This window comes from Pholis gunnellus, assembly GCF_910591455.1.
Source record: "Pholis gunnellus genome assembly, chromosome: 14".
Taxonomy (NCBI): domain Eukaryota; kingdom Metazoa; phylum Chordata; class Actinopteri; order Perciformes; family Pholidae; genus Pholis; species Pholis gunnellus.
The window spans coordinates 18,018,993-18,038,101 of record NC_136541.1 but is presented as its reverse complement, the minus strand read 5'-3'; the positions used below and the strand labels follow the sequence as shown (position 1 = coordinate 18,038,101).

The following is a 19,109-nucleotide window of genomic DNA, read 5'->3' as shown; positions in this document are numbered from 1 at the left end:
ATTTTAATAAAGTCCCCTATGGGCTTCCATACTGAGATGAGCCCAACACTATGATAAAGTAGTTAGTTACCTGGATGAGCTTCAACATAAAAGCTATTGTTAGAAAAATTCACCCGAGACCGATGGAAAATCATTAAACAGGACATTTATTCTTTGCAAAGAAGGAGACAGAGTTGATTCATTTACAGTATACATGGATCAAGGCTGCTCGGAGATCTGTCTCTGAGCCTCGGATATTTATACTAAGTAAACATACAGTGTCACAGGCAATAATATGTCACAGAAGCATAACACATACACAAAATGGCGTCCACGCCATGTAGGGAGTGTCTGTCTGCCACTTCACTTGAGCATTTGTTCTGGCACAAAGGTCACATTCTCGTAATCAGGAGGCTAAGTTCTCGTAACAACTTTGTACCCATCTTGACACTCCCACAGTCCTTATCATTTCAATCCAGGACTTGCTGCTGAGAGCTCCCTCTCAGCAGGCCATGACACCTAAATAGACTAAACAACTGTGGTGCTTAATGTCAGAGGCAGTTCACACAACAAGGACAGGGTGCAATAAAGATGATCAAATTAGGACACCAGATTTTCTGAGCACACATTATAATTAGTCATTTAGGTTTTCCCCAACAGCTATGCACATGTCAATTTGACATGCCAACTCATCAATCTTAGCACATTATATTCTATATGTGCCTCTGATAAAATGAAATAGTGAAGAAGGTGAAGATAATGCATAGATGAATGAGAATAAAGGACTTTTACTTGTAACAGCGTATTTCTTACATTTAGCTATTGCTACTGTCATGTTTTTGTTTTCAATCCCATCTGAATCCATACAACCCGCAATGCCAACAAAAGTGATTCGTATTTAAAGGGAACCCAATGTTGAGAACTATTATGTGCACTATATTTCAATTACTCGACCACAGTCATACACACAGTAAACCAGGTCTCTGTGAATTTGGCACATTCTCAGCTTTGCACTTGGTTCTGGTCAGTTCACACATATTTAAGAACGAGCTTCTTGGTGAGGGTGTACTTGGGCATTGGCATTTGTTTGTAGTTTAAATATTGTCCTTTGCTGACCTCCCTGTTCACACATGTCAACACAGTGAGTATATCATCCTTCTCCAAGCTGCAGAGAGAACAGAGGAAACACACAATTATAAACATTGCTCAAACCGTGGGTATACATTTGAATACAACATCATAACACATGACATCAGCAGCACAGCAGATTTATCTAAACACCAAAAGCACACCAACAGAAACAGTGACAGAATTATGGTCCCTAATCTGGGAAAAGAGGAACATTCTGTTTTCTTTTTTCTGGAAAAGGGGAAGATTTTTCTCTCACCTTTCTGCTGATCTCCTCAGCTGCTTGCACAGCTCCTGGATGTAGATGGAGCCCGTGCTAACGTTTCGAAACGTATGGCACTCTGGCACGGTGGCCATGCCCAGCAGCATGTCGGCCTCGCAAGCCACCATTTCGTTGTGGACAACACCAGCGTCGGCCTCCAGGGTGCTCGGCCTGACCACCTCCTCCAGGGTGCTCTGCCTGACCACCTCCTCCAGGCTCTGCCTGACCACCTCCAGACTCCGCCTGACCGCCTCCTCCAGGGGGCTCTGCCTGACCACCTCCCCCAGGCTCTGCCTGACCACCTCCTCCAGGGGGCTCTGCCTGACCACCTCCTCCAGGCTCTGCCTGACCATCTCCTCCTGTCTTGGCTTCGGGGGACACGGCACGGCTCCTGTCTGGTAGCCGCTTCCCTGACACGCTTGGATGAAGAACAGTTTGGGCTTCCCTGCCAAGGTGGGTGCTAACCTGCTGGTGAAGGGCCGGGTCAGTTCTTTTAAGGACACCTGCTGCTCATCGGTCCCAAAGACACATTCCAGTTCTCCATGGGAGAGCACGCACACCACCTAAGATCAGAAGCAGAAGCGAAAGCCAAGATCAAGAGCTAAACATGAGAGGATTTTGTATGCAAATAATCACAATTAATCCCTTTCTTGCTGAAAGTAAGAAGAGATCGATACCACTCACACGTACGTTCTGTAAATATGAGGCTATAGCAGGCTTCTCAGAGTTAAATTTGAGACTTTTGTATACACGTGAAATACTCATTTCCCGATCATCTCAACCAAAGCATGAGGGAAAACCATTAAGGACAATATAGCCCTATATTTGCAGATTTGATCTTTACTTACTTACAACCTGACCCAGACAAGTGGTGAAAAAGTGTATTGATGGGTCAACCAATTGAAAACGATTCATTCAATTTAAGTTCTTTTACGTCATGGCTAAAATCTTTTCTCGCCGATTATGGGAAGATGAGCTTCCTCGCTAGTGTAGCTAGCGGTGGTGACAGTGGTGCTGACTGAAACTCTGAACAGATCCCTGTGCACACAAATTACTGTCACAACATCCTACGTTTAGTCTATAGATGTTTAATGTCTCTCTGGGGTGGGAATCACCAGAGGTCCCGCAATACGATATTATCACGATACTTAGGTCACGATACGATATTATCACGATACTGCGATATGTTGAGTATTGTGATAACATATATTGCGATTTATTACTTTTTTCAACTTCAAATTATGTAATCTAATAAGATAAAGTTTTTAGTCTGTTCATCTCACTTCAATCATTTTTATTGCAGCAAAATAGGATTGTCAAGCAGACAGACTGACCAACACTGTCATAAAAACCTGTCATAAATGTTAAATGCACCTGACAAACTGAACTGTTTGTATTACAGTCTACATAGTCCAACTTAACTGAATGCAAACGTGTCTATAACTTCTATAAGTACGATATAAGAGTTATATAACTCAGTATAACTTGCGATGCGTGGACGTCGAGGGCAGCAGTGATGCGCTGCACTCTCCCCATGAGCCTGGCTACTGTTGGCAGATGTAACACCTGTTGTGAGGTCAGATTGAGCGTGTGAGAGAAACACTTCACATGCAGGAATCCCGCTAACTGAACGGCAACGCCCACGTTAGAAGCATTCTCGGTTACAACCACCAGGTTTTTGTCGGCAATCCCCCATTCTTGTGCTGCATTTTGACATGAGGTCTGTCATGTTTGCCCTGGTGTGACTTACATGTACTGCTCTAGTTTGGAGAAAATGTGAGTCAGCAGTCGCCAGCAGACAACAGATATTGTGCTGTTATAGTCACATAGGAATCCACTGCCCTTGACGTCCAGTCTACGCATCGCAAGTTAATGCAACCCTTTCTGCTGTACTCAAAGACTCCACGTAACTTTAAGCTTCACTTCTCTGTAGAGCTTGGGCACGGCTGTGTCGGTGAAAAAATGCCGCGACAGAGTCATATCCATGTGTCATATTCATGACCTTCTTCCCTTCCTTGTTAAAAAATCCAAAATAAGTCCAGACGTCTGATTTAAACGCGGACGGCGCATTTCTGATTTCTTTCTCCGATGTCTCCATCTTTGTTTTGACCAAAGACCCTGACCAGAAAACAACTCAGCACCATCTAGTGGACTGAAAAAGCTATTTATTTTTATTTTCTAGTACCAAAAAGTTTATAGTTTATATAATAAAAGATCGATACTTGGCTTCCGTGTATCGATACAATATCGCCACGCAAAATATCGCGATACTATGCTGTATCGATCCCCCCCCCCCACCCCTAGTCTCTCAACAGCCTGCAATCTGATACAAATCTATTCTATAACAAATACAATTTTTCTTTTGAAAACATCCATTTTGTGTTTGTCTCTACCTGATAATGTTGATATTTAAATGTAAAATAAATGATTCTTTGTTTGAATTACTGGTTTAAAAAAAAAAAAATGAGGTGCATTCTTTTAGAAGATTTAGATACAAAAATAATTAACTTTGTAAATTACCAAATTGTTTTTGTGACATCACAGTGACCTTTGACCACTGGAATCTAATCAGTTAATCATTGAGCGTGGATGTTTGCTCCAAATTGGAAGAAATTTCCTCGAGGCGTTCCTGGGATATCGCAATCACGAGGATGGACCAGACGGACAGACAGTTGGAAAACCCGAAAACAAAACGATTAGAAATTAATTACAGTATATCCAGTAGTCACTGATATTACAGCCCTGAAGGTGTGTGACACTGCTCACCAACGCATCTTCATCCAAAAAATCCCGTGAGCCCAGTTTCTGTAGTTCTCGTCGCATGTCTTCTGCAGTCAAGTTGTTGTGCACCAACACAGTAAAGCCAAGGCGGGTGAACACTGAGCTCAGAGCCTCTGTGTCACATAAAGAGAGATAAATTGATTGTTTTTACATCATCTTATCTTATATTATCATCTTATATTAATCATGTGTGATAAGCAGGATCAGAACCTCGAATGCTGCTCGGTAACTCATAGATAAACAGTACAAAAACAAACCAGATCACATGGTTGATCAATAACAGGGAGACATACCCACATCCACCTGAGTCCCTTTTCGGTTGTTCAGCATTGATCCCTGGAAGTCCTCATTATTGATGACCACACACAAACCACGTGGTTTATTTTTCAGAGCGTAGTAGTCCGTCTAAGGAGCACAAGCACAGCCACATAGACAAATCATAAACATTAATGTTCTAATAAATGAATAAAAGTTATTTGTGTTTGAGTGAATGGTTCCATGATCAGCAAGAAAGGACTCTATCAATTCCTAATTGTAGTAAAGTGTATATATACAAATTGTTTCTCCTGTAAAAATATATAAACACATTTAAATATAAAATATATATATAAATATATATTTATTAAAACATTATTTTATTATTGGTTTAGGGAATTAATTACGTTATTTTACTATTTAACAAATGTTCGAGCACGCGCAAACCCAATATCAGGAAAGTTTACAAAAACGTACATGACAATATTTCAAAATCGGACTAATTTTTAGATACTTACTAGTATGTACATAAGACCCTACATTACATAGTTAGAGGGCTATTATGGATTTCGGTTTCCGGATAGAGAATACACCCATAAAAACGGCAGCCCTGGTGGTGACATCATCTTGTCCTGAGGACAATGAATTCCACGAGCCTTTGAAGCCTGAGATGTAACCATGTACACACATACAATTAGAATTAATGACAGATAAGTGATTTTATAGGCATGTTTACAAATGAAGAGCACTTTAAAAGTACTTAACTGTATATTCAAAATACATAGTCTAAATGCCTGGTATCTGATATGCACACATAGAATAATGTGCACACTGCGCCTATTTTATACAAAAAAATAGAAGCCTTAAAAAAAGTGTCATTTTGGAATTTGTTTTTAAGAAGAACAAGAACTAGATTTTATCCCCCATCCAACAGGAGGGGCTCGCTCAACAGCCAGTATGGATAAAAGGAACAATAAGCAACAGAAAATATGTGAGTATTGTCTTAAACAGAGTAGAAAGAAAACTGTCAAAAGACTTCAAATCTCACCAAAGGCATGTTCCCTTGTTTTAGTTGAGCAATTTGTCTCTCCAGCTTCTCCAGCTTCATCCTGGTGAGATGATGTTCAGCTGCCTCCTGCGCAACAGCCTAAGGTCGAAGAGCACAATGCATTCACACACACAGACACAAAAGTGCATTAAACTGTCTGATTAAGGGTGCCTGGCCACAGTTGTGTTAAGATTGGGAGTTTGGTTCATTCAAGCTTTGTGTGCCCCGAGTAAGGACACAGTTCTCTTAAGTGCACAATAATACTGTTTTTGATGGACTATTGTAAAGCACCCTTTCAGATCGCCACTCGTTAGCATTCGATTCATGGCAACGCCTTTCTGGAGAAGGACAGTTCAAGAAAAGATGGACATCGTATGAAAGGGTCGGCCAACCCCACAGCTAGCAGCCCTGACCGAGCATGGAAAAGGATTTGTACGAATGGTATTTCTGGCTGACAGCGTCGGAGAAGCGTTGCACATTTTATGGCTAAGAATGCGTTTTATTTGCAACTGAGCGTTTTGGTGTTTGGAGCTGTTTGGAGCTATGCTACGCTAACCTGAGGTGGTTAAGCAAGGCAGCAAAACGACAACATAGCACGACAGGACACTTACAAGCTATGGTGCTTTTGAAAGACCCGAGAGGATCTACAACTCAACGAACACGTTCGCAGGAGGACCTCTGGCTGGAACTGAACCGCACCGATGTTCTGTACAACCGCGGTATTAAACTCTTTGTTAACAAAGAAAGGAGGATGGACTTTGTCTTTAAGTGAACAGCATCTGTGGCAAGTGAACTGCTTTTGTGTTTTTACATCTGCAGTAGTTTTACTACTGTTAGATTTTCTATCGTTTCGTTTTTATGATATGGTGAATATTGTTCCCTTTGATGTGAATAATATTTGAATGGCTCGTGCTCTTCGGTGTGCGGGGGAATACGTGTTTTAGCGCTGCAGTGTTGCTGGATTGATTTGTCATGCTTTGTTGTCATATAAATATATGTGACTGGTTATTGTGAGTTTGTACTTGTCATTGTGTTAATTACGTTGATTTTGACTATATGCATGGGGTTAGGGTCTGACATTTGATTCTCTGTTTGGGGTTTTGTTTTCTTTAACAAAGCAAGAATTATGGTCTGGAGAAATGGGGATTGTGTGGCGATTGCTTTAGCCCGGTTTGAATCAGTAGGGAACAGCTGCCAGGAAAGTTTGTAGCGTGTTGGTTTTCCTGCTAAGCTAGTTTAGCGCGCCTCCCAGAACACACGCGCCTCACCAGGGTACAATATTTTGTGTCCGGGGTGGGCGTGTCAGACAGCATGTTGCTAGTTTGAGCAAAGTCCACCGAAAACACATTTCCCACAATTTAAGCTTCTGCATTTTCCAAATGCACTAGTATTATTCAAACATATTGTTCGGTTTGTAAGCCTCGTACCGAACGGTTTAATACGAATACATGTATTGTTACACCCCTAGAAACAAATAATAACCGTAGCTGTGGCGTCATAATGTGGTTATTAGGAGGTGGTTCAACCGTAGAAGGACAGCACAGAAGGCCCAGGTATAAAATGCACGACCCACCACTGCATATGATGATGCTTTACGCAAAAGAAGAGGTAAACGTGCTCTTGATTTACTGTCAATAACGTAGAAACGTAATAGCATTAGAAATTCAGTAATGCCAACTAACTTAACTCCCAAAGTTAAGGCTACAGTCACAGGATCATAAGCATGTCATGTGTCTCTCTAACAAAGAATAACTAAAAACACTGACTCAAGCACAGCGTGCTATTTCAATGTTAATACCTCACCTCCTTGGTCCTCTTGCCCCCTGGAGGTGGACCATCTGAGGAAATCAGAGGGGAACAGAATTACACCTCCAAACCTAACAGCCTTAAGACGTCCACTTCGTGAACGGGAAACACATGTTAGGCTGAATAGGAGTCATTTCAATACCAGAACTATTATACCATTATAAATCATACGTACCACTGTCATCAACTGAACAAGCTTGGACAGGCGTGGGTAAAATGCAGGTGTCATTCAACCACATGCTCTCCAGTTCAGGGTAAGTAGCTTTAATTTCTTCATCAGTTTGCAGGAGTTTCAGGAAGGCGTTGCAGCTTTTCTCACCTTTGTACATGAGCTTGTCCACGAGCGCAACGACGTGTCCCTCTACATCTTCCTTCTCGATGCTTTTAAGGTTTTTGTACTCACGATCAGTTATCAGGTTGTTCTCATGAACTTTGTTGAGGATTAGCATGCGGTCTCCACTCAAAGTCGCCACAATGGCTGTCTTATTACGTCTCACCGTGTCTTTGGCTGACATGTTGAATCTGAGAAACAGAGACAAAAAGAACATGTACAGTAAAGTAGGCTACACCAGGAAATACTGGGGTTTGATTCAATCTGTGACAGCTGAGATGTTTTTGTACCATATACGGCACATATACATTACAATTAATCATTGTGTACTTCACTCATGAGTGAGAGTCATTTCTGACAACTTACCAAACGCAGCAGCAAGCGTTACTCTGTAATAAGTGAGTTTAATGAGTTGGCGTTACTCTGTAATAAGTGAGTTTAATGAGTTGGCGTTATAATGTAACCAGCTTGGAATTAACGATATATTTTGAAATCATGTAAGATTTGATTTGAAGCTTCCTTTTCTACGATTACGGCATTCAAGTTACCACAAGCTGACTGTACTTAAAAAATACAGCACAGCTCCAACAATACAGAGGTAATTACTTTAAGCTTTGGTCACTTACAGTCAGGAAGTTGTTTCCTCCACTTTCGGTTATACATGGGCAATTCGGTTAGGTAAAGTTGGAAAGATATTCAAAGATTCGGACTTCCCGGTTCAATAACTCGTGATCGTGAGTGAAACGTTGCTAAAATACAAACGATACCTCCCTGTAACCGTAATGAGCTAGACAACAAGCCTCAACCGTTATTTAATTAAAACGGGCCGTCTTTACGGACTCCTCCGAGCTGGAAAAACGGCATTGCTCTCAAGGAGCGGCCGGCTGCGAGACGAGTGCGCAGGGACCGTCTACAAAGTGCAATGCGGAAACAATATTCAATAATTTCACTGTCATGCAATGTTATGTAACCAAAATCACTTTATAGATCAATGAGCTCCTCCTTGTTGTACTACAACTGTTATTTTAATAAAATGTGATTTTGATACATTTTTGTTAGTTGTTATTGGAAATCATATTCAATAACTTCACTGATGATAAGTGTAGTGTGACCAAAATCATTTCATATATCAATTAGCTCCTTCTTGTTGTACTACAACTGTACATTTAATTGTTTAGCAAGATTAAACGGATAATCTGAGTTGTGGATAATCTGTATATAACCTGTAGTGCGATTCAAGGGATAAAATTAAAGTAATCAGATATTGTTAACTTTTATGCATTACAGGTTTCCTAAATTTGCCATTTTCTTAATATGTTTAATGTGTTTATCCCCATGTAGATTCAATGTGGAACTTGCACAAGATGGTTTCACATGCAGTGCCTTGGAATCACAGCAGCACAAATACCAAAAAAAGACACTCCTTGGTATTGTGTGTTGTGTCAAAATCAGGTGCATAAACATGCATAAAGTCGGGTATTTGTTTTGCCAGATTTATTTTTCCTTTAAATTGTACTGTATCAAAATGATCACAATGTTGTTACAGCATGACAATATATGTGTATATTCTTTGTTGAAGATTAAATGAGTGAACTACTTATGATGGCTCTTATGTTGATGTATGTGGTACTATGTTTTTATTCAAGACAAATACACAATACAAAACATAGCTTCACAATTGCACTAGTTTATTTATTTATTTTATTTTATTGGTTTATTTGATAAGGGACAGTGCACATTAATAAAAACATTTCTGTAAATGCGCCAGTTAGCCAAGAGGCTATTTTTCATCTGTAGTCCCAAGAGGCAGATGTTACAAAATAAACCTAAAAACAGAATATAAGATTAAATTTAAAAGGTTGTACAATATTGACACTTTACAATGCGTGCACAAACAATGAAAAAAGTGAGAATATTAATATACTTAGTATCACCATTCAGGAGACTCTTAAACATTGTCAAGTACTAACAAGACATGCAAAACAGAGGCTCTTAAATTCAACACACACAAGCAAATAAAGTAAGGGATAACTATGTTAAATAGAAACATCGCAGAATGGACTTTTCATAAATAAATAAATAAAATAAATACTAACTTTTTTTTTGTTGAAAAAAGTCTCCTTAATTTAATCATGTTAACCATTTTACACACTACAAACACCATTATAAACTATTCTACTAACTAACTAAGAAGATCTGCCACAATATCATGCATTTTACGCCAGAGCCGGCAAGCCAACAACTCAGAATGCTTCGAAAACCGGGGCCATTGCTTCCCCCATAGCATGTCACACAGCTACGAACATTAGCATTTCACACAGAGTTCAACGGTATCGTCCAAATTACTCTCCGTCAAAGCGTTCAGGAGAAACAGTCAACAAGCCACAGAAAGCACAACTCCTACACTGCGAAATATTAGAACTGTATCATACGGTGAGTCGGTTTTCTGGACGAAAACTGTGAAATCCACAATTATTCCTTATTAGTAGTCTGTTCGTCTGCTAAGTGAGTACGTGTGGAACTTAAAATGGCGTTTCTCCGTTCATCTGAGCCAAAATGGTGGTCAGAATGCCGGCGGCGAATCATACAGGGGCTTGGGGCTTGGGAGCTGACCGCGGCACGGTTTTTGAGTTTTATTGGCTGAAAATTCTGTCAATCACTTGTGTTCCAAATAAGCACCCGGTTGTAACGAGTGGTCACATGACAAGATCCGCACGGCAGAGACTGAGCAAGCGCTCCAGACAAACAGACAGAGAAGAGGAAAATGCATCCAGGAGAGATATGAGAGGTCAATATGGATCAAAATGGATCAAAATGGGTCAAAATGGGTCGAAATGGGTCGAAATGATGCCAAACAGCTCTATTATGATAGATTGTACAATGTGAGTGATAAAAAAAGTGAAATATAGTGAAATATATAGTTATATAGTATACAAAAGTACAATGGAACGGCTGCAAATTCTGGTTCGAAAATGAGAATTTGGCATGTTTTATTTTAGATAAACACCTATAACTGGGGTTTGCTTCACTTTATTTACACCAAATCTTTTTGTGAGGCACCTGCACCCTTTGTGCTATGAATTGGGAATGTTTTTAGGGTAGCCAGGGCCTCATTTAATAAATTACAGTGCTTTTTCTTCAGACGAACCTGGGAATTTCCCCTGTTTGCTGTGTTCAGTTTTCAGCTACTATTAACCAGTAACATATACACAATATTTACTCATCTCATCAAATCTCACAATCCCTAGTGTTATACAAGCATCAACATTTTTAAAATAGACCTTGTAGTTACAGAATTGTAGTCTCTTTTGTATGGGTTACAATTTTCGAGAAGAGGCCTAAAAAAAGGCTTAGGGTTCAAGAGGTTTTAAAGAGAATATTATGCTGCACTTATTAGACACTAAAAAACATCCATGTCAGAGGCACAAAACATAAAAGCATGCAGAGTATGTGAAATACATAAATCAGTCAGACACAGCTAAACAACAATAAAAGACAAGCATGCAGGTAGATGAGGGTCGACCGGCAATTTCAAGACGGACAGACAGGTGACAACAGACAGATGGAGGGAAAGAGAAGACAGAGAAGCAGAAACATTCTAGTGCTGACAGAGATGGGTACTAACTAACCAAGTTTCTTTAGTTGAGCTTTAAATGAACTGTATGTTTGTAGTTCTCTTTATTTCCAATAATAATTCACTAAAATTAATCAAAATCATATTTTATAAAAATAACAGTTGTAGTACAACAAGGAGGAGCTAATTGATCTATGACGTGATTTTGGTCACACTACACTTATTATCAGTGAAGGTATTGAATATGATTTCCAATAACAATTAACAAAAATGTATCAAAATCATATTTTATCAAAATAACAGTTGTACTACAACAAGGAGGAGCCCATTGATCTATGACGGGATTTTGGTTACATAACATTGCATGACAGTGAAGTTATTGAATATTGTTGTAATAGGTATTTTCCGCATTGCACTTTGTAGACGGTCCCTGCGCACTCATCTCGCAGCCGGCCGCTCGTTGAGAGCAATGGCGTTTCTCCAGCTCGGAGGAGTCCGTCAGACGGACCGTTAATTTAATAACGGTTGAGGCTTGTTTTCTAGCTCATTACGGTTACAGGGAGGTATCGTTTGTATTTTAGCAACGCTTCACTCACGATTTATTGAACCGGGAAGTCCGAATCTTTGAATATCTTTCCAACTTTACCTAACCGTTTATGCACCATGTGCAAGCAATTCACCGAGTAAGTCGGGTAAAATACGATGTAGCTGAAGACAATGGATTGTGACTGAGAAGCAGTTTGACCTGTAGAGTAGTAACGACAAGTAGAAAGTAAAAGTAGAAAGTTATTGGGTCTCATCGCTGCCCTTGTGGAAGGATCAGGGAAAACAGTTCCGCCAGCGGTGTTTGCCTACCATTGCCCACAGGGTGCAACAATGAGTTAGACAATAGGTTGGTTTATCTATATCAACATAATCTTACATTGCTATTGGAAATCCTCCACGGTGGTCTAGTGGTTAGAATGCGGCGATTTCGCCTCCGCGTCTTGGGTTCGATTCACAGTCGGAACCACCCTTTGTCTCACTCAATTGATATTGATTATGTTAAAATTAGTAACCTTTCATGGAAAGTGGAATTGTTTTTTCGTTTTGTTGTAATTTATGTTTTCAGTTGTTATTGGGTATCAACTTAGTGCTGGTAGTGGTCATGTGTTGTCAAGAAGAAAAAAATATATTAATTGTTTAAACATTTCCAATTTGTACTTCTTTTGAAAAAATAAAGTGACCACATTTATTTAAGTATCGATTCTTTAACGTTTTGAAAAAAATTACTGATTTGGTAATGTTTTAAGAAGTATCCAATTTTAGTAGCCAAAGTAATAAATATAAATAGTTTTAAAACTTCTCCATTTTACTCAAAAAGTCAATGATTCTTCCGCTTTTAAAAAAGTTACTAGTTTTATTGAAAAACATACTGATTTGGATACTTTTCTTTTCAAGTTACCAATTGTATTAAAAAAGTTATTGACTGAGTCTTTGTACTTCATTTTTGGTGTATATTTACCATCAATGCATGTAACCAGAAGTATATGGTCCTTGAAATCTTTTGCGGTGTATGAATGAGAGAATATAATAAAGAAACAGGAAGAAACCCATCGTTTCCTGAAGCGTTGTACATTATGTGACGTCATGCTTCATCTTTCCCCAGAAACGCGTTATTGTCTTCAGTCACTGAGAGCACTGACAGGCAGCGACGGAGTGGAAGGACAGTAGCAGGTAACAGCTTCTTAGTAATGCTTTTCACAATAATGGTACTGTAATTTATACTGTTAGAGGATTTTGTGTTAGATTGTATTCAAAAGAAAGCTTATACCTGATCATGGGTTTGACCATTCCTCATTTCTGAGAGTAGTATAGCTGAGTGTGTAAACAAAACAAAGAACAGATGCACTTTGTCTTCTTCTCTTTTTTTCCTGTGGAAAATGTAGAGGGTTTCTTAGGCAGTGGAAATGTATATGTTGGTAAAACCCACAATTGGAATGAACCACGAGGAGATTCAAGATTCATACGCAGAAAGCTGTTTGTATTTGATTATTTGCCATTGAGAGGTCCTACGAGATGTCGGTCACTAAATTTAAGCATTTAAAAAAGGGGAAGTATGAACTGCCAGGAAATTACTTGGTTAGAACAGCTTGTCTGCTCAGTGGTACTGGTTTATGTCAGTTTATTTGTCTTTGTGTGTTTGTAAAACCCCTTAGGTTGGCTATGAAGCTGCTTCCTGTCCATCCAATACTTTGGTCCTGTTTGCTGATTTTGTGGGCCTCAGAAAGTGGTGGGTGCTCCATGGCTATTTAAGTTAAATCTTCTTTAGCACACCATGTTTGATTCAACAAACATTTTTGGCTATCTTGCTTTTATCAGGGTGGTGTTGCAATTTCCGCTTTCCTCGTACTCACTTCGATGAAATCCTCCACCACCCTGATTAAGAGAAAAACACCACAAAATGTTGATGAGCCAAGCAAAGTGTACTGCAGGTGTACGTGTTTTGAATTTGAAGGCTTTTAATTGAGTTTTCCCTCGTGCTTTAACTCTAGATAATATACGTCCTCTTTTAACAGAGTCCAACACTCCAGATGTCTGTCAGGATGAAAAGGATCCGGGCAACGTGAGAATCAAAATGTTCTTTTAACTTCCACACAGGCACAATAAAAGCGTGCTGCATGGTAATACAGATGCATGTGTTTCATTTCTATATTCTGTTCTTTATGCCTGTGAAACTGTTTCAGATCCATACACAGAGTCCTTCGAGGCAGGCACATTGTGTCGAGGAGGCTAAGGTGGATGACAACTTTCGCTGCCTCTATTACCCAACAAATGTACTCAACTGCTCGTGGTCATTCCACACTTTAGAGAGGGATGCTCAGCTCTTTGTCCATATCAGGTTTTCATTATTTTCTTAAGTTAAACATTACCCATATGGCATAGCTTTGATGAGCATGTTTGAATGTTAACGTATATTTACAAAACAGGCATGTTAAAAATGTATACATTGTTTTGAACGTGTATCTCTTTCTCTGTCTACTCACCCAGTATCTGTGATGACGATAGAGCGGTTCACTATCCGCACCTTTCGTCTGAGGAGAGAGTCGGATCAAGGTCTTTGACTCTGCTCGAGCATGAGTGGTCGGACGTAATCCTCCACTTCAACATAACCCTGCACGGCAATTGGACAGTCTACACCTCGAGATACGAGATAGACATGCTAGGTAATACTCCAAGACAAACACCGTCATTGAGTTGTTGAGTATCTGCAAATGATCCCACTACAGATGGTATTCAATGGCATCCACTGTTTGAGTAATGCAAAAAAAAAAAAAAAGTAATAAAGGTAACCCTTTATTTAGAGGAACATTAGAAACACCCTCTCCCTTTGAGACGGGGTGCTCACCAGGATCCCCAAATATGCAACCACAGCTACCAAGTACCACCCCAATACCCAAAACAATCAATGCAACTAAGAATCACAATGAAATACACAGTTGTGTATTAATGTGAATCTGTGCATGTCTATACAACCTGCATGCAGTCTCATGTCTTCCCCCTCAGCAACCCTGGTACCTAGGAAGCAATTTAAGAGAGAAAGAAGCCATCTGTGGCCATGCATGCTGGATAAGCCTTTGACTGGGTCTGCTTCCCGTCGCAGACATCAACAGTGGAAGGCATTGAGCTTCTTAAAGGCTGGCATCTGGTCTTAACATTTCTTACTGCGGAGCAAACAAATGTTTTTGTTGCGCAAATTCCAACCCCAAGTCCAGTCAGAACAAGAGCTATCTTACCCACTCACCCCGAGGGAAGCTACAGCAGAACCACTGGGCCTTTAATGTGGCCAAAATTTCATCTTTATTCAACTTCTGAGGAAGCTCAACACTGTAATTCTCAGCAACTTTCAATAGCTGATCCTTGTTGTACGTTTCTAGCAAAACTGGCAAAGCAAAGTCTTTGCTGTCTTTTCAAAGTCATTGAAGCCGTTTCACCACATAGGGCACGCCACAGATACCAATGCCGACAACGTTTTTTCACCTCTACCGACAATGTGCCTGGTTGCTTTAGATATGGAGACCCATACCCCTGGCTAACCGCCTATACCCAATATTAGCCGACTCTCTCTTAACACACTGAAAATCACCTAGGCAGTCATGGAAGTGCCCCCAAGCCCGGGCTCTAACCATTATTAAAAAATATAACTAACACAATAGAAGATAAATGACTGAAAATACTTGATATAGTGATATAGAGTTTTAAAAAATCAGGAATACGGGTTCCAAATGACGTACCAGCCCTTAGCTCTTACTGGCAGTTCAGGAAAACATAAGTAAACACTACAAGGCCAAAATCTATGAAGCAACACACTTACTGGAGTATAGATAGCTTAATAACATAAATACTAGCCATTAACATACCAAAGCAAGCAAATATCAGTTTGAAAACCTCCCTTGAAGGGCGAGCCTCCATTTGTTTTTGGTTTGGCAACAAAAAGGGAGGCCACACAGATGTATCCATCAAAAAGTAATGTATTTAACTTGCACAGTGCATGTATGAATGTGGTAAGCTGAATGTTCAGGTTTTAGACTCTAGGTTGTGGAGACTCCACAACAGACCCTCCGGCTGAATTCTTATTGCTTATTTTGACTAATTATTTTTGGTCCTGTGTGCCACAGAGGTCCAGTCTCCACCCCAAAATATCTCTGCATCACTCAGAGATGGAGGACTGTTGGTGAGATGGGGTCTGCCCCAAAGTGGAGGAAAATCTAAGCCACCGTGCTTTGAATACCAGCTGGACATGGGTGACCAGGTATGCCTGTGTATGGATATGGATGTTGATTATTCCATAAACAACACATGCAGTGCCCTTTAGTGCACTGTCTTCTGGTGCACATAAACAAGAACAATCTAAACGAGGTGAACATACTGAGTGTTTCTGGCGAATCTTTTTTCTTTCAAAAACAGGAAAGACCCAAAACCGTGACTGCCGCGCTGTCTTACACAGAGCACAATGCAGACCCCACCTGCACCTACAGAGTGAGGATGAGGACGAGGAAGACGCACGGATGCCAAGACCCTTCCCATTGGAGCGACTGGAGCCACACCGTCAGTGAGTGCTGTCTCTTTAAGTCAAGTCGATTAATCTTTTTCACCAAAGGCTGGGGACTTTTTGTCATCTCCATCCATCAGTTGATTATCGGTCTGAATCCACTATCTTATATTTCTCTGTGTCGGCCCGTTTCCAGCGGTGGAACCGTCAGTTTACAAACTCAGCACTCTGGTGATCGTCTCGATTTCACTTGGGATACCCATGATCCTCCTGGCTGTGCTGCTGCTGCTGCGCCATCAGAGGTACAGTTGTCTGTCTCTACATGAACGACTAAGCTGTTGACTGATGTGTCTCACGCTTGATTTGCTGTTTCTGATGCCACGGACTCCGTCCTCTCTTTCAAATGTCAGACGAAAGACAAAAGTGACCCAGATGTCAACAGAATGGGTTAAGTGAGAAAACACAGAAAGGAGAAGTAAGAGGGGTGGGGTCTTTTATGTCTGAAAAGTCAATGCAAAACATCCACCCTAGACTTCCTTATGGTTTAGAGAGAAACACCCCCGCACTATTCTAAAGCAGACAAACAGGGGAAAAACACGAGATGAAAGAAAATGTAAAAGACAATAAAGGAAGGATGTGCTTCATTTTTTCCTTTCTTGGCGGTTTCACTTTATTCGCTCAACTATTTGTTTTAAAACAAAATCAATATTATTTTAACCCTCGCAAATGGCTGCGGAATGAGTTTGAAATATTTGTACTCATTTTGTGTGTGTTTTTCAGGGTGTCTGAGGTTCTGTTTCCTCCGATTCCCCGCCCCCCGCCAAAGTACAAAGGTTTCCTGGAAAAAAGTGACACATTCAATGTAAGTAGACACCCATACTGTACACACCCGCTGACACCACACACTTCAGCACTCAACCACAAACACTCGTGTGGACAAATGGTGCCAACATTTTGGTTTTTGTGTTGTGTTGCCTCCAGCTCTTCCACCCTGCTCCGCCAGCCGAGCCTGTGGAGGAGATCACAAAGGTGGAGGATATGGAGCAAAAGCCTGAAAAGTGGGAAGGACACATTCAAACGTTTGAAAAAGAAGGAACATCTTACTGCCATGCCGCGCCAGGCCAGTGCATTTAGCAATAAGTATTAGAGTGCATAAGTGTTCTTGCTCTGCGTCGTCCTCGTCTTGTGGATTTTCTGTTTGTTTATTAATTTAAAAAAGGGGAACATGTCCAGTGACAAGTTTTGAAGAAAGACATTAGTTTTGCCTGAACTTGCTGGTTAGCTGGTTTTGAAACGTAGATCTATAGTGCTTCTACTAAATGTGTATACCTTTTGGGGTGTGAAATAAAGTTGAGTGATATACTGAAATATCAAATGCTCATTTGAAGTGAATTATTTCAGTCAACCTTTATTTATACACGGTGGTCCAATGAGAGCCGTTCACTCTCTTTATGGGAGCCTACACAGGACAATAACGGCAAAAAGGAAAAACATTTAGACAAACATGTAACAATTTCACAAATGTAAAAGCGTGAAGATAACATTGTTACAAGGTTTTATAGAAAAGAGTATCAAACCACCATTAAACAAAATGTGAACACAACAATATTGATCTGAACCCATTCAAGTTTGACATTTTGGGAAGAACACTTATTCGCTTTTTGGCGGACTGTCAGGATTGATACCACTCTCATATCTGTTAAAGCTAAAGCATGGAGGCGGTCAGCTTAGCTTAGCCCTCTCCTTAGTACATGGGTGCAGAGATCACCTCGTCAGTTCAGAGAATGAATGATTGGGCCTAACAAACTGAACCTGGTTCACGGCGTTTCATGAAGCCAACTCGGAGCTAATCAGAGCAAATCAAGTCTGGTTTCAGAGCAGACTTTCAAACACAGACGGGAGATTCCAAGCACGGATCACATCAATTCACAACGTAATGGATTGACATGCTAAGACAAACCTGACACGATCGTGGCAGCAGATACAGAAAATAAAACATGGGGGCAAAAATGAACAGAAACACTTCAGCTGTCAAAGCAAAAGGGAACTTTTGACAGCAGCAGAGAGCTCAGACTGACTCAGCTTGTTGCAGCTCTCTGACAGTAACCACATCATTGTAGGTTCAAGTCAAATGGTACTTCCTATAAGGCCACAGACAGGCTTCAAATTTGTTTATTAGTTTCATTGGCATAGTATATGTGGACTGGAATACTTTGCAGATACTTAAGACTGAAAATATGCAAGTTCAGGTTCAAGTTTGCAATGAAGTGTGTGTCAGAATGTGATAAATGTGACATGTACAACAAAGTACTTTATATTCACAGTGCGCAGCGTTTAAGAGGAACTGTCAGGGAGGAACTTTGGAGAAAACACTGTTTCAGTCTGGTAGATTGACTGTAACACTGGTGAAGCAGGTAAATGTAGGTTGGATATCGCAGATGACTGAGAAGAACCTTGCATTGCAACAATGAATGAATGAATTCAGCCGCATGATGAGATGCCCACCATAGATGGTATGACCTGCCTGTCCTGCATCGCTACATTTCCTGTATTGTTCTGGCTCCTCTGTTCTGTATACAGCGGCTTTGGATAAGATAAGATAAAATATGTGCCGACAAACCGCACTGATCAAATAGATCACTGAACTCAAGTATGACTTCCCCAAGCAGATCAAAAAAACAGAAAAAAAACACATGACCACGACTATGTCAAAATATCTTTCTTGTGACACGAAACTTAACAATATCACAGCATCAGATTGTGTTTACAAAAAACTATGTTCCCACACTCATTAGGAAACAACAATGTATTAATGACTTTCAAGTACTTGTTGAAATGCGTACTAGAAATGTACACGGTTTGCATACACTACAGTGGCCTTTTGTCAAGTAACAATGTCAACGTTTTTGATTT

The 19,109-nt window shown here is 40.3% G+C and overlaps 2 protein-coding genes across 4 annotated transcripts; one reads left to right on the top strand and one right to left on the bottom strand.

Annotated features, from left to right (window-relative positions):
- Positions 1–125: 125 nt before the first annotated feature.
- LOC306706508 (caspase-8-like) lies at positions 126–8,461 on the bottom strand. 3 transcript variants are annotated; one of them, XM_079173627.1, is made up of 9 exons: positions 8,217–8,461; positions 7,957–7,979; positions 7,435–7,781; positions 7,257–7,291; positions 5,454–5,552; positions 4,444–4,555; positions 4,136–4,263; positions 1,367–1,932; positions 126–1,144 (listed from the first exon to the last, which is right to left on the bottom strand). In XM_079173627.1, exons 3-9 carry the CDS (start codon positions 7,772–7,774, stop codon positions 1,009–1,011), a joined length of 1,416 nt encoding a protein of 471 aa, XP_079029753.1. In that variant the 5' UTR covers positions 7,775–7,781; positions 7,957–7,979; positions 8,217–8,461; the 3' UTR covers positions 126–1,008. The 3 variants fall into 3 exon arrangements, with proteins under 3 accessions (XP_079029753.1, XP_079029754.1, XP_079029752.1); XM_079173628.1 differs by lacking the exon at positions 7,957–7,979 and having other exon boundaries at positions 1,367–1,446; positions 1,549–1,932; XM_079173626.1 differs by lacking the exon at positions 7,957–7,979.
- A 3,168-nt stretch (positions 8,462–11,629) lies between these two features.
- LOC306706613 (interleukin-13 receptor subunit alpha-1-like) lies at positions 11,630–17,565 on the top strand. Its single transcript, XM_079173751.1, has 11 exons — positions 11,630–12,056; positions 12,813–12,880; positions 13,363–13,436; positions 13,723–13,769; positions 13,891–14,045; positions 14,195–14,370; positions 15,823–15,956; positions 16,112–16,256; positions 16,393–16,498; positions 16,977–17,058; positions 17,178–17,565. The coding sequence occupies exons 3-11, from the start codon at positions 13,370–13,372 to the stop codon at positions 17,328–17,330; spliced, it is 1,065 nt and encodes a 354-aa protein (XP_079029877.1). The 5' UTR covers positions 11,630–12,056; positions 12,813–12,880; positions 13,363–13,369; the 3' UTR covers positions 17,331–17,565.
- The last annotated feature ends 1,544 nt before the right edge of the window (positions 17,566–19,109 follow it).